The sequence below is a fragment of the Hyperolius riggenbachi genome, chromosome 6, assembly GCF_040937935.1.
Source record: "Hyperolius riggenbachi isolate aHypRig1 chromosome 6, aHypRig1.pri, whole genome shotgun sequence".
Taxonomy (NCBI): Eukaryota; Metazoa; Chordata; class Amphibia; order Anura; family Hyperoliidae; genus Hyperolius; species Hyperolius riggenbachi.
In genome coordinates this window covers 214024825-214040552 of record NC_090651.1, presented here as the reverse complement: position 1 = coordinate 214040552, position 15728 = coordinate 214024825, and the positions used below count along the sequence as shown (strand labels likewise).

The 15728-nt window shown below is 43.1% G+C and overlaps 1 protein-coding gene across 8 annotated transcripts in view; it reads left to right on the top strand.

Annotated features, from left to right (window-relative positions):
• LOC137521307 (sorting nexin-19-like) overlaps positions 1-15728 on the top strand; it is a 317109-nt gene that overhangs the window by 83941 nt on the left and 217440 nt on the right. For 6 of the 8 annotated variants that reach the window (XM_068240399.1, XM_068240394.1, XM_068240396.1 and 3 more), the window contains exons 10-12: positions 3414-3598; positions 6015-6102; positions 11056-13749. In XM_068240399.1, coding sequence (XP_068096500.1) covers positions 3414-3598; positions 6015-6102; positions 11056-11119 — 337 coding nt within the window. In that variant the 3' untranslated portion in view covers positions 11120-13749. Of the gene's footprint in view, positions 1-3413; positions 3599-6014; positions 6103-11055; positions 13750-15728 lie in introns of those variants that run through there. The other 2 variants (XM_068240401.1, XM_068240400.1) reach the window with 1 other exon arrangement.

The window sequence follows — 15728 nt, the reverse complement described above, 5'->3', positions numbered from 1 at the left end:
ATCATGTCTAGCCTGCACTCTGCAATCATGTCTAGCCAGCAGTTCTACATCTGTAGAACTGCTTTCAAGCACTTCTTAATCTGCGCCAGTTTAGGGATGGATTTACACTTCTCTTAACTGTAGTGCAGCTCTAGAAATCCACGCTAAACTGCCACTATTACTAGGATTTAAAGAATGTTCTTATTATCATGCAGAACTGTTCTCCCTGCTGGTTAGAACAGATTAAGAAGAAAAAACTGTTGGTAATGCGTTGATAAATCTCCCCCTGTGTACAGACTTCTCATACATCTTATTGGCTGCATGTTGTTTAAACCGGTAAATAGATAAATCACCTGTGTGAGGTTTAAAGTGGACCTGAACTCTTGCACAGGACAGAAAAAAACCTGAGAGAAATACACTGTGTGTATTTAGGGAGTTTAGCCTGTCTAATTCCCCCTCATCTGTGACTAAGTACAAGTTGTAATTTGATCCCTCAGCTGTGTCAGCTTAGGAATCTTCTCTGCCATGGCTAATGTGTAAACACAGGATGTTAACAATATGTCTGCTGCCATGAAAGCAGGAAGTAGACACACTGCAGATTTATTGCAAGATTTGTATCAGCTGTAACAAAGAAATGTTTTTCTCTAAAGGTTTTTATTATGCTTTTGCGCATCTCTTAGAGCAGAGAGGAAGTTCTGAGTTCAGGTCCGCTTTACGATTTGTCCTAATTTTTTCTGACAAATATGAAATTTTAATGTAGGCAATGCAGTCTTCTAATTGGTAAACTGTTTAGATAACTTGCTCAACCCTAGTAAGTCTGCAAAGTTGTTATGAAGCTGTGTTTTTGTTGTGATGAAAGGTCAGTTTTCAGTGTGTTGCAATACAGTGATGCAGTGTCCTTAGATTTACATATATATATATATATATATATCTCTATCTCTATCAACTCGCGTGGTGACAGCTTTAAAAGGGGTTACAACTATTTGGAGGAATAGATAGGTCCACACAATATTCACTAGAACAGGGGTCTCAAACTCAATTTACCTGGGGGGCCGCAGGAGGCAAAGTCAGGATGAGGCTGGGCCGCATGAGGAATTTCACAATCCGGCGCATCGCCGCCTCTGCCCGCCCCTCTTCCCGCTTCCTCTTCCCGCTTCCTTCACAGAGAGGGGCGGGGAGAGGCAGCGATCCATGTGGCGATTGACGTCAGGAGGGGCAGAGCTGAAGCTGAAAGCTCTGCCCCTTCCAGGAAATGCCGGCGGATTGCCCCCCGGGCGATTTGGGGGCTCTGCAGCCCTCGTTTAGCGGCGGGGATGCGGCGGATCACTTGGGAGCACTGAAGCGAACTATAAGGAAGATTTTGCCGGCGAGGGCCACAAAATATTGTATCGAGGGCCGAAAATGGCCCGCGGGCCGCAAGTTTGAGACCCTTGCACTAGAACAATAAATCCTTTATTACATCCATAGAAAGAGACAGCATATACTAACTGCTGTCATGTTTCTGATGCACCGTGGGCCTTAGTCATAGCTTGGCTGTAGAGACTGTGTAGACTATGCACAAACTAATGAATTCCTGACCAAAGGCCACCATAGACTGCAGTGTAAAGGTACATCTGTACGGTACGGGGCCCATTAGCTGATTAGGGCACAGAGCCTCTTGACTGTAGTAGGTGCCATCATACTCAACAATTTAAGGTTGTGGCTATCTAGTGATTTGTGCACAGCTCTCTTGGTTGTAGTATATGCCGCCATAGAACCACAGTGCTAAGTTGCAGCTGTGCAGCACAGGGTACGTACTTTGAGTATTGGTGCTCAGCTAGCCAAGCACTGGCTATTGGTTATGCTACACAGCACTGGTGATGTCTTTGCTGTTGGGGATTAGCTACTATATAGTCTCTGGCATAGCATAACTGGTGTGCTGGCTATCATTTCTACATGGCACCCGGGTTTAAGGTTAGGCATAGTTTTTAGGAGGGTTCATATAAGAGTATATGGTAGGGAAGGCATGTGTTATTTTTAACACACAAATGTTCGGGTTAGGTGTAGTTTTAGGAGTGTTTAATATTAGAGGACATGGTTGGGGAGCAGTATGTTAGTTTTCCCACATAGAGGTAAGGGTTAGATGTAGTTTTAAGAGGATAAGTGTTCGGGGATAGGGAGTGGTTAGATTTCACACATAGGGCCTGAGTCACAAAGCGGTGCTAACCTAGTTAGCACGCCTAAAGACTTTGGGCGTGCTAACTAGGGTGCTAAGTAGTTAGCACGCACCAAGCTAAATCAGTTCGCGTGCTACGTTTCACGTCACACCGGGTGCGACGAAAATGGCGCATTGAATACGCCCTAAACGTTGCACCCATGCGACGTTAAGGTCGCATCCAATGTTTCACCCGCATCGGGCAGTGCTAAACTTAGCGTGCAAGCACTAATTAGCACGTGCAAAGTATGTTTAGGCTTTTCACAAGCATGCTAACAGTTAGCACCGCTTTGTGAATCAAGCCCATAATGTTCAGTAGTTAGGCATAATTTAAAGAGGAACTTCAGTGAAAATAATGTAATTAAAAAAAGTGCTTCATTTTTACAACAATTGTGTATAAATGATTTAGTCAGTGTTTGCCCATTGTAAAATCTTTCCTCTCCCTGATTTACATTCTGACATTTACCACATGGTGACATTTTTACTGCTGGTAGGTGAGGTCAGTGGAAGGAGATGCTGCTTTGCTTTTTTGGCAGTTGGACCCAGCTGTAAACAGCTGCCATTTCCCACAATGCAATGAGGTTCACAGACAGGAAACTGTCAGCACCATGGTCCTGACATCACACTGTGGTAGGTGTTTCACCACAATATCAGCCATACAGCGCCCCCTGATGGTCTGTTTGTGAAAAGGAATAGATTTCTCACGTAAAAGGGGGTATCTGCTACGTATTGGGATGAAGTTCAATTCTTGGTCAAGGTTTTTCTTTAAAAGGGTAGTGTTATTGGAAAGGGTTGGGGAGCAGTGTTAGTTTTTTCACATACAATTCAGAGGTTGGGGATAGGCATAGTTTTAGAAGGGTTAGTGTAAAGAGCTAAGGCAAGAGGAAGTTTAGTTTTAATAACTAGTGTTGGGATGCAACGATAAAATTACCTTTTGACCATTTGCAAAAGTGATTTGTCAATACTGACAATAGCACATTACGATAATGTTTTTCTATCAGAATCATGCAACTTCCATCTAATCATGCAGCCTATTCAGTATGTGCTCCTAGACATCAACAAATTTACACAAACCACTTACTAAGCCTTACAGTTAGAATAGGAGTGGCATTTTTTTTTTATTCTATTTTTTGTCTAGTTTTTCAGGGTCCAAACCTAAATGCAAATATTTGTGTGTTGTGTTAATTTTTTAAAACCATTACCTGCCTAAAAATACCATGATTTTTAATTGATTTTTCAGATGGCTACAGGTTCAAGTGGCCAATATCACTTGCATGCAGCGCTGGGCATTATACTTACGCCTACTACAACAAGCAATATGGCCCGGGGGTGTCCTGCGTACTCAGCCTCGACCTCCCAGGACAGCAGAACAGAAAGCTACAGCTCATGACCAGGCTTTGCAAAGCCTTATGGGGATTTTACCAGGTGAGATCTGTGATTGCATGTATACGGCAGTTATGTGTCTTGGGATACAGTACATCTTTAACAAGAAAAACCTATATGCTCTGGCATGGCATATTATCGTTTAATGTAAAGTTCACAGACCATTACAATTGCACCTACCATATGTGGAGTATGTGTGGGCTGGAGGAGTTAAAAACTACCCCTTAGTCATAACCCTGTAAGTCAGCTGCAGACAGCAGCACTCAAACGGAGTGACATCTCTCACGCTAATAGATCAATTTATATGGAGCTCCGTCTGTCGCTCCTGTATTGTGACTTGGGCTACTGCCATCTTGTGGCTAAAATAGATCATGGCATCTAGTTGCCATTCTCATTAGAAAGGAAGAAAAATGACTCCCAATTTTATTAACAATAAAAATATAAAATACACAAATATAAAAACTAGATAAATAGCATTCTGAAATATCAAAAAACGTAATAAATTGCATTGTGTTAGCATCATAATGATTTATTAAAGTATTTATAAAATGTGTTTGGATAAAAACAGGATCCTATTTTAATAGCAAAAACTACGATATTCCTCCTTGCTAGAAGAACAATAGTGTATAAATTAAAGGGGTTGTGGGAGAAAGGAAAGAAACAGGAAAACAAGGGGAAAACAAAGGAAAAGCAAACAAACAACTGTAACCTGAAATGGTGAGTTTCAGGTTAGGTTTCATTAAGCCCCCTCCTATGCTCACCGAATTGCAGGGTCCTGGTAGTCCTACCGACATAACATTTGTTGCTTCAACGTTTCAACACATAAACAACGTGTGGGCATGCAATATACCGGTATAGGTTCTCTAGATGTCATTTTGCAGAGTGTCAAGGTAGCAGTACTGAGTCTCTACAATCGATGGGGCTGGAATGTATTTCTGACCAGTTTGCTCTCGGTGAGCGCTATAGGTGGTTTCCTGGTAAACCTATTGGATTTACCATCTAGAAACACTTTCCCCTAAAAGGCTTAATGGGAACCAACGCCACATTTGTTTCCTGGTTTCTAATAGCTATAGGAAGCTGCCATGTTCCCTCTCCCCTCCTAGCTGTCCATTTTTTTTTATTAATAAGCAACATTGTTGACATGCATTTTTAATGTGCTTTTGAAATGCCCTGTGTGCTAAATATGGTGCTTGGTTCACTTTAATGAGTAGCTCAGTGTGAGTAACCTCTTTCGTTGTTTTAACATTAATATGATCATTAATTGGGCCCACAGTTTGTTTGTTTTCTTGTGGTTTCCTGTTTCTTTTCTTCTCTTTCCCCCTTCCTCCTATTTCTATTCTCATTCTCTCTCTCTCTCTCTCTCTCTCTCTCTCTCTCTCTCTCTCTCTCTCTCTCTCTCTCTCTCTCTCTCTCTCTCTCTCTCTCTCTCTCTCTCTCTCTCTTGTTTTATCAAGGAGGAATATTGTATATATTTTTTGCTATGAAAACAGGATCCTGTTTTTAATCCTTCAAATGTTATGTATACTTTAATATATCACTATGATCTTTACATATTGGGCTCTATTTACAGAACTTCTCAGCATTAATTATTTATCACCTAGTTAATAAAACTAACCTTATAATACATTTACAAGAAAAATAATCACTCAAAGTAAGTTGTTCCTGGTTAACTTCATTTCAATAGTACTTTTCTTGCCTGAATTATATAATATTGTTTGCTCTTTGGGAGCTTAAAAATGTAACATAGAAAGGTAAAAAAAAAAAAAAAGCTTTGTGAATCATGCCCAATGTCATTTATTCAGTTTTTTTTATTTCAGAATGTTTTTATAATTGTGTTTTTATATTGTTATTGTGAATGAAAACGGGAGTAATTTTTCTTTCTAATGGGATTTGGCAGCTAGATGCCATCATCTATTTTAGCCACAAGATGGCAATATCCGAGTCACAATACAGGAGAGACATAGACAGAGCTCCGTATAAATCTAGTGAGGGATGTCACATAACGGAGGGGGGGCCCTGAAACGCTTTGTGACACGAGACCTCCTTTAGAGTGGTGGGACGTGTGCTGTCTCCATCTGACTTACCGGATTATGACTAAAGGTTGTCTCTTGCTACTGGCTATGGTGTGACTTCTCCTCCACATAACGCATATTCCACTTTTCATATGGTAGGCGCAATTGTAATTGTGAGTGATCTTTACATTAAAAACAATATTCTATGCCAGCACATATGTTTTTCTTGTTGTTTCAGATTAACTCGCCACATCCTGCTACCCTCTGCTTGATTATCAAGGAACTTTTTTCAGTGAAGGACTAAACATTGTGCTTTGCTTACAGCCCTTTACAGTCATTTATCTAAGGCTGTTCAGTTGGTCTCGAGATTGGTTTAAGCGCTGGTGTTTACTTATTGTTTATTGGGATACATCTAACCTGCTGTAATCTTGGGGTTGTGTCCACAGATCTTGTCCAGGATATCCTGGGAGTTCAAAAGTGTCGCCATGCCTGGAGCTCAATTCTGGATTCTCTTCAACACCCCAAGATAAACAGGTAATGGCACCATTTCATTCAGAGTTACTGGAGGACAGATTAAGTGTTGATATACTCAACTATGCTTAAAATAACTTAAATTGAGGGCTCTAACAATATAATGTGGACTATTTCTGCTTCCCATTTTGCTGCTGTTCTAATATAAACTCTAGCACTGATCAGCTTGTATTTTAGAACAATAAGCCAGTAGAAGTCTCAGTGTCTGCAGTTTTTATCAGCACTTTGACAGAAAGGTACTAATTGGTTTAGAGAGTTGATTTAAGGATGTCATACATTACTCGATGGCCACCGGATCGGCCATAAAATCTGATCAGAGAGGGATTTGTTACCTGCCCACACACTGCACACAGATTGGAAATCTACCATACTACTGCCTCCATGTTCCAGGCCGCCAGGTACCTCCCAGGCTGTGCAGAGTGTTGCAGGCTCAACTGTCTGCTGGCCCACTTCCTCCTGTGTCCCGTGTCTTTAAAGTACATTGTTCTGGATCCTCCAGAGCAGCCTTTCTCAACCTTCTTACCCTGGAGGAACCCTGCAAATAATGTTCTGTTCTCAAGGAACCCCTGCAAACAATTTTTTTTATCTCGAGGAGCTCCTGCATTCATTTTGCAAGGAGGCATGGTCTTTAAAAGTCGGTGAGGCTGTTAATTTTACTACCCCCTAATACACTGCCCCTCATTATACTGTTTCCTTATCCTAGAGCTTTTTTTTATTAATGTGCTAATTATTATTCTGACCCCCAATTTAGTGCTAATTTTTATAGTACCCCCTATTATAATGTGCTCCACCATACTACCCCCCCCCCCCATGATGGGGAAAAATGCCAAGGAACCCCTGCAGTGTACTCAAGGAACCCCTGGGGGGGAAAAAAGCAGAGCCCAGTCTGCTCTGTGCTAATACGCAGGCACCAGCCCTCTCCGCCTATGCAGCACGGGCGAGCTCCATCGACAAGCCTTTGTCAAAGGGCCTGTGAGGGGCTCAGAGCTGGAATGGCAAGGAGAGTGATGGGAGAGGCCTCTGGAGGAACCAGAAGTGCCCCCCCCCCCCCTTGGGTGAGTATGCCTTAGGGGCACATTTTTTTCCCCTTCAGGGTTACTTTAAACAGACAGCTGTTTGTGCTCAACTAGGTGCTGTAATGTGACTGTGGTTGTTACAGATGGTATCTGTGCTTTGCTAGGTGCTGTAAGGTGGCTGCGGGTGGTACAGTAGGTGCCTGTGCTTTGCTAGATGCTGTTAGGTGACTGTGGATGGTACAGTAGGTGCCTGTGCTTTGCTAGATGCTGTAAGGTGACTGCGGGTGGTACAGTAGGTGCCTGTGCTTTGCTAGGTGCTGTAAGGTGACTGCGGGTGGTGCAGTAGGTGCCTGTGCTTTGCTAGATGCTGTAAAGTGACTGTGGGGGATACAGTAGGTGTCTGTGCTTTGCTAGATGCTGTGAAGTGACTGGGGGGGGGTACAGTTTTGTCTGTGCTTTGCTAAGTGCTGTAAGGTGGCCGCGGGTGGTACAGTAGGTGTCTGTGCTTTGCTAGATGCTGTAAAGTGACTGTGGGGGATGCAGTAGGTGTCTGTGCTTTTCTAGATGCTGTTAAGTGACTGTGGGGGATACAGTAGGTGTCTGTGCTTTGCTAGATGCTATAAAGTGACTGTGTAGGAAACTGTGGGTGTCTATGCTTTGCTAGATGCTGTAAAGTGACTGTGGGGGATACAGTAGGTGTCTGTGCTTTGCTAGATGCTGTAAAGTGACTGTGGGGGATACAGTAGGTGTCTGTGCTTTGCTAGATACTGTAAAGTGACTGTGGGGGATACAGTAGGTGTCTGTGCGTTGCTAGATGCTGTAAAGTGACTGTGGGGGATACAGTTGGTGTCTGTGCTTTTCTAGATGCTGTTAAGTGACTGTGGGGGATAAAGTAGGTGTCTGTGCTTTGCTATATACTGTAAAGTGACTGTGGGGGATACAGTAGGTGTCTGTGCTTTGCTAGATGCTGTAAAGTGACTGCGGGTGGTACAGTAGGTGCCTGTGCTTTGCTAAGTGCTGTAAGGTGGCTGCGGGTGGTACAGTAGGTGTCTGTGCTTTGCTAGGTGCTGTAAAGTGACTGTGGGGGGGTACAGTTGGTGTCTGTGCTTTGCTAGATGTTGTGAAGTGACTGTGGGGGATACAGTAGGTGTCTGTGCTTTGCTAGTTACTGTAAAGTGACTGGGGGATACAGTAGGTAGGTGGCTGTGCTTTGCTAGATGCTGTAAAGTGACTGTGTAGGATACAGTTGGTGTCTGTGCTTTGCTAGATGCTGTAAAATGACTGTGGGGGATACAGTAGGTGTCTGTGCTTTGCTAGGTGCTGTAAAGTGACTGTGGGGGATACAGTAGGTGTCTGTGCTTTGCTAGGTGCTGTAAACTGACTGGGGGGGGGGGGGGGGGGGGTACAGATGGTGTCTGTGCTTTGCTAGATGCTGTGAAGTGACTGTGGGGGATACAGTAGGTGTCTGTGCTTTGCTAGATGCTGTAAAGCAGGGGGTCTCAAACTCGCGGCCCGCGGGCCATTTGCGGCCCGCGATACAATATTTTGTGGCCCCAGGGCCCCAGAGCTTGTAGGGGCCCCCAGTGGCTACAAGAGGAAAAAAAAATTTTTCAAATCGGCCTTATAGTTTTTGAGAAAATTGATTTTAAATTTGCAAGGGAAAAAAATACACATTTAAAAACCCGCCGACTTTAATGGTTAATAGCAAATCCACCTTAAATGCTAGAAACCCTAAATTTGCAGGATATGTTAAGGAGATCATTAGGAATAAGAGGAAAAAACTATTTTTCAAAAAGACCTTATAGTTTTTGAGAAAATCGATTTTAAAGTTTCAAAGGAAAATAGTATACTTTTAAATGCGGTAAATGTCACTTTTAGTAGCAAGCCTAACGGTAGTGTAATTTTACATGTATCAAAAGAAAGAGCAATACATTTCCTGACGGGGTTTCCAGGGGGTCCATACGCAGCCGCAGCGCTTTGGCCAGGGATCGCTATACAGCCGTAATATGGCTGTATGAAGATTCCTGGCATTTTTTCCTATTTTCCCAATTTTTTTTTTTATGTTTAGAGTGGGCGGGCAGAGGCGGCGATCCGCCGCGATTGACTTCAGGAGGGGCAGAGCTGAAGCTGAAAGCTCTGCCCCTTCCAGGAAATGCCGGCGGATTGCCCCCCCGGGGCGATTTGGGGGCTCTGCAGCCCTCGTTTTGCGGCGGGGACATGTGAACTCCCTTATGCGGCCCAGCCTCATCCTGACTTTGCCTCCTGCGGCCCCCGGGTAAATTGAGTTTGAGACCCCTGCTGTAAAGTGACTGTGGGGGATACAGTTGGTGTCTGTGCTTTTCTAGATGCTGTTAAGTGACTGACTGTGGGGGATACAGTAGGTGTCTGTGCTTTGCTAGATGCTGTAAAGTGACTGTGGGGGATACAGTAGGTGTCTGCTTTGCTAGGTGCTGTAAAGCGACTGTGGGGGGTACAGTTGGTGTCTGTGCTTTGCTAGATGCTGTAAAGCAGAGGTCCCCAACCTTTTTTGGCCCGGGGACCGCTTCCCTGTCCAAACACTTGTCCGGGGAGGGGAGGGTCAGGGAGGGGTGCTTGTTGTCAGCAAATTGGATTGGGCAGGGAACAGGGCTATGGTGCGAGCATATGGAAAACCACTGGGCCTCAAAAACAATCTCACACATGCACAGATGTTCCACCAGTATTAGGTAGCCCCCTCCCCAGTTTAGATGGCTAGATTTGCCCCCAGTTTTATGTAGTCCCCTCCCAGGTTATGCAGCTAGATGTGCCCCCAGCATTCTGTAGCCCCCCTCCCAGGTTAGACAGCTAGATGTGCCCCCAGTGTTATGTTGCCCCCCTCCCAGGTTGGGCAGCTAGACGTGCCCCCAGCTTTCTGTAGCCCGTCTCCCAGGTTAGGCAACTAGATGTTCCCCCAGCGTTCTGTAGCCCCCCTCCCAGGTTAGGCAGCTAGATGTGCCCCCAGCGTTCTGTAACACCCCCACCCAGGTTAGGCAGCTAGATGTGCCCCCAGCGTTCTGTAGCCTCCCTCCCAGGTTAGGCAGCTAGATGTGCCCCCAGCGTTCTGTAGCCCCCCCTCCCAGGTTAGGCAACTAGATGTTCCCCCAGCGTTCTGTAGCCCCCCCTCCCAGGTTAGGCAGCTAGATGTGCCCCCAGCGTTCTGTAGCACCCCCACCCAGGTTAGGCAGCTAGATGTGCCCCCAGCGTTCTGTAGCCTCCCTCCTAGGTTAGGTAGCTAGATGTGTCCCCCACCCAGTCAGCCTTACCACCGCGTTCTGGCATCTTCTATTTCCTTTCAGTTGAGCAGCATGCAGCAGAGAGTTTTTCAACATCGAGCTGTTTAGAGGAAGCACAACTGATGTTGTAATGAGAACAGCGCCACCTACTGACACGCTGATGCATGCTGCTCGGCTGGAAGGAAAAAAAGAGAGAAGAGGCTAGACCCGCGGCCCAGCACAAAACAGCCCACGGACCAGCAGTGAGCCGCGGACCAGAGGTTGGGGACCCCTGCGTAAAGTGACTGTAGAGGATACAGTTGGTGTCTGTGCTTTGCTAGATGCTGTAAAGTGACTGTAGAGGATACAGTTGGTGTCTGTGCTTTGCTAGATCCTGTAAAGTGACTGTGGAGGAGACAGTTTGTGTCTGTGCTTTGCTAGGTGTTGTAAAGTGACTGTGGGGGATACAATTGATGTCTGTGCTTTCTAGGTGCTGTAAAGTGACTGTGGGGGATACAGTCGGTGTCTGTGCTTTGCTTGGTGCTTTAAAATGACTATGGGTGATGCAGTTGGTGGTTTAGTTTGCTAGGTGCTGTAAAGTAACTGTTGGGTTCACAATTGGTATTGTAGCTCTGCTAGTTGAGATGGTTAGTGTCTGTGATATGTTTTAAATGTTTTTTTGTTTTGTTTTTCATTATCTCTGTTTGCAGGCATTTGCTGTATTGTATATGGGACATTCTCTTGGAGCATATGACCGCCTCTCCTGCCTTATAAAAGAAACTGACCTCCACTAAACAGATCAGAAAGCATCACATCAGTAGACCACATACTGTATAATGTGGGTATGATACTTAATGGCTAAAGGGTCACTCCACCTAAGATCGACATTTCAGATGCAGCGGGACCAGTGATAAAGCATTTTCCAGGCGATGGAGTGAAGCTAGTGGATTTGTGAGTGTGATCTGACTGAATTGCGACTTTTGGATGTATGGACTCCTTAATGAGCGTCACCCACTTTCACTTCAAACAAATGCCTTGTACTGGTTGAAGAACCGTAGCCTAACTGTATTGCATCTCTTTGCTGTCTTTTGGCACAACAGAGGGTTACTAATGAGTACTTTGTTTCATTTTGTTCCTTTGAAGACTGTGCATATGAAGGCATTGCATCGTCCTTTTCCCATACATCTTGTAGAAGGTGAATTCTGTATCTTTGCTGTTTAACGCACTTAGAACAGGTAAATGGAGGCTATTTATGCTTAGGAGATACCTTACTATCTGCTCTGCCAACACAGATGGTCACCAGTCCTAGATCTGCTCTCCAGTATGTAGCATGGAACGTTGTGACTCATAGATGACATTTTGAGTACGAAGGAGAGGAAAACGTGGGATTCATTATAGGAGAAGCTTGTTCTTGGTGGATAAAATATCACATTCCATCACAAGGCCTATGATAGTGTATTTTTATATGGAAAATGACAATTCAAACAGTTACTTATCTTTTTATTTCAGCTGTGTAATATAACTTGGCAAAATAGAAAACTAACTTTTTGGGAAACTTCAACTGCTGCTGTTCTAATTAGCAACTTCTGTTTCTAAAGATTAGTCAGATTTTATAGGTATTGTTTTTTGTGAAATGTGGCTTGTCTCAGAATTGACATCAGGAAGAATAATCTTCATCCCATGACTTGGTTTCAGCCACTATCAGATCCAGAGGACACTGCAGGTGATACCCGGGAGGGCCTACAAGCTACAGCAGGACCCTGAATTCATAGTATAAAACTACCAGCAAAAATGTTAGAAAAAAAAAACACTTTAACATTGTTTGAACTTATTTAGACTGAATGTAACTTTTTTCTTCCTGTGGCAATTTTGAGATAAGCTAGAGTTTGTGAAACTGGCGGATTTAGCTTATCTTAACCAGAGAACATTCTTGTTCTACTGCCGTGTAGTATAGCTAAGATAATCCACAGCAAACAATAAGGCCTAAAGGCAGCATTCACATACAGGGGATTAATGTCAGCCAAAACAATCTTTCCTGATTGCCTCTGGTGACATTTTCTTCCTGATCAGTGTACAGATGAGCTGCTTAACTGCTGGAGCAGAAGATGTCCTGCAGCAGCTCACCACAGAAGCTGCAGTAATGATTTTACAAGTAGGATAGGGCTCTGTGGGTTTCTAGAGGGAAGGTCACTGAGGTTGAGGAACAACTGTATTTACAGTTGATGTGCATCTAAAACTATCATCAGTGTTCGATTTGAACCAAAAAAAAGTTTAGTGTGTATACATAGCTTCATTCTCAGGAGAAAGATGGCTAGATAGTTTACTACTTAAAACAACTTGAAACATTAATTTGTTATATTTTCTATGTTCCTAACAAAAACATAATATACCAATCAAATGAGTTAGGTCTCTGCAAGTATCCTTTAAAGTTTGAGTGTGTAAACCTGGTCCAGTATTATGCTTTATTTCTAATAGAAATAAATTTGTGATGTTATTTGGAGAATGCTATTCTCTGAGCAACACCTAATGTCATTCGAGAATGCCTGATGTTATTGGAGAATGCTATTCCCCAAGATATTCCTGGTGTTATTGGAGGGTGCCAATCCCTAAGCAATGTCTCATGATATTGGACGATACCATTCCCCAACCAATGTCTGATGACATTGGACAATGCCATTCCCTAAGCAATGTCTGATGACATTGGACTATATCATTTACCGAGCAATGTCTGATATTGGACGATGCCATTCCCAGAGTAATGTCTGATGATATTGAACTATACCATTCCCCAAGCAATGTCTGATGATTTTGGATGATGCCATTGCCCAAGCAATGTCTGATGATATTGGAGATTGCCATTCCCTACAATCCCGGTGTTATGGCAAATTCCATTCCCAAACAATGCCTGGTGTTGTGGTAATTGCCATTCCCCGAGCAATGCTTGATGTTTGAGGATGATGGTCCTCAAGCATTGTGTGAGGTTAATGGTAGATGACATTACCTGAACACTGTGTGGTGTTGGTGGTTGCCATTCCACAAGCAATGTTTGATGTTGGTAAATGATACCATTCCACAAGCAATTGGAGGATGCCATTCCCTGATCAATGAGTAATGTTATTGCAGTGTGCTATTCCCTGAGCATTGTGTGAAGTTTGGAGTATGCCATTCAACAAGCAATGTCTGATGGGATTGGATGTTGCCATCCCTTGATTTGTGTTACTGGATGTTGTCTCCCAAGCACCGTGTATTGTTACTGAGGTATGGAACTCATCTGAGCTGTGTATATCACTGGATGGTGTTTTTACAGATCTTGCTGCTGTAGTGTGACCAAATTTACATATTTATTATGTCTTGTTTTACTTAATATTTTAATTATTAAATGATCAGCATCTGCTACAACGACATCCTGTGTCTGCCAATTTGTTTCTGCCTTCTTTATTGGTTCTATGATAGGGACACTCAGACACTTCTTATGATAATTACATGGGTTCATGGTGGCCTGGTCTGGTAAATGATCTCTGAAAGGACAGTGATCAGAGAGTAGGAATTGATTCACTACTTCGCACCATTTGATCTTGATCAGATTTCAGCAAAAATGTATTAATTGTTTGAACGCCTGCACCTGCTAGATCTGATTTAAAGGAATTCAGAACTATACAAATATAAATCTCTTGATGCTCCTCTCCTTGCCAACTTGATATAAAATTAACTGCTACATCCAATCACGGTTTTCATTAATTAACTATGGAAAAAATTTGAAAGTTTCATTAATGGGAGTGTGTTGGGGGTTAAATGGCAGATTAGATCAAAGTGCCTGAACTGGCCAAGAAATCAACCTCATGCTTTATCAGTAAATTGTTTCACTGTTCCAGTGTTCTCCCCAGAATTTTTTTCCAGCCGGGTGGCATGAAAAAGTAGCCGGGTGGAGTGCGAGGGGGGGATTCAGGGCCGATGCAACTGTGCTTACAGCATAGGAGGAGGATGAGGAGGCGAGCCGATGACAGCCGGGTGCTTACCAAAACTAGCCGGGTGCATAACCCGGCTAAAAGTGCCTGGGGAGAACACTGCTGTTCACTTTAAACAACCAATTGTGCTTATTATTATTATTATTATTATTATTATATTATTTTTTTTTTTTTTTTTTTTAAGTGAATCCCTCTACGCTTTATTAGATGAGAGAAAAGCGAAAATGCATTGCTTTTTACTGCACATTCCCTTTAGTGATTTATGTAATATATATAAATAAAACATTCCTGATATCAGACCTGTAAGTGAAGGTGATGCACCCTTAAATTGCTTTGATCGTTAATATAAACATGCATGAGATGACTCTGATTAGGGAAGATTCTCAGGTAACATAACCATAGCTGTGATATAATTTACAGTGAAGCTGAAAGATTCAGAGAGTCAAGTAGCTTGCACCTGAGACTTCTCACGCTAATTTACTTCATGACTCGGCCCATTTAGAGAATCCTTTTGGTAAATTGTTTTGTTTGCATTTTCCAATAGGACAACGCCTGAGCTCTTGAACAAATCTCAGTTTCTGGTCAGTATGAGACGGAATGTAGTATAGCAGGAGGGGTACGCAGACTGTAAGCTTCTATTGTTGCAAGGTTAGGAGTTGCAACTCTGTAGGTGCTGTATCCTGGAGTCTATTTTTTTGGGTCACTATACTGGGAGTTGTAGTTCTGTAGAAGCTCCACTTTGGAATATGTTGTTCTGGCTCATAGACTAGTAGTTAAAGCTCAACCGATGCTGCAGTATTTTTCTGGGATATCATGCTGGGAATTGTAGTTCAGAAGATGCTATATTGTGGAGTCTTAAAGAGAAACTCCGACCAAGAATTGAACTTTATCCCAATCAGTAGCTGATACCCACTTTTACATGAGAAAAATAATGATTTTCACAAACAGACCATCAGGGGGCGCTGTATGACTGATTTTGTGCTGAAACCCCTCCCACAAGAGGCTCTGGTACCGTACGGTACTCTGGGCAAACTGTCACAATGTAACAATGTTCAGACAGGAAATAGCTGTCTGTTAAAGCCAGACCAGCTAGAAACAGCTCCATAATCTGCCCACAGTAACAATGTCACCATGTAATACAAGTCAGAATGTGAATCTGGGAGAGGAAAGATTTTACAATGAGCAAACACTGACTAAATCATGTATACATAATTATTGTAAAAAAAGAAGCACTTTTTTTATTACATTATTTTCACTGGAGTTCCTCTTTAAGTTCTTGGTTACCACACTAGGACCTGTAGTTCAGCAGAAGCCTTGTTCTGAGTTGTCAAGTACTCCCAGGATTAGCGTGTTATTTTAGCACTCTTGTCCTTTTGTTTCCTGTCTTCATTTCCCGTCTATTGACTCTCTGGGAACAC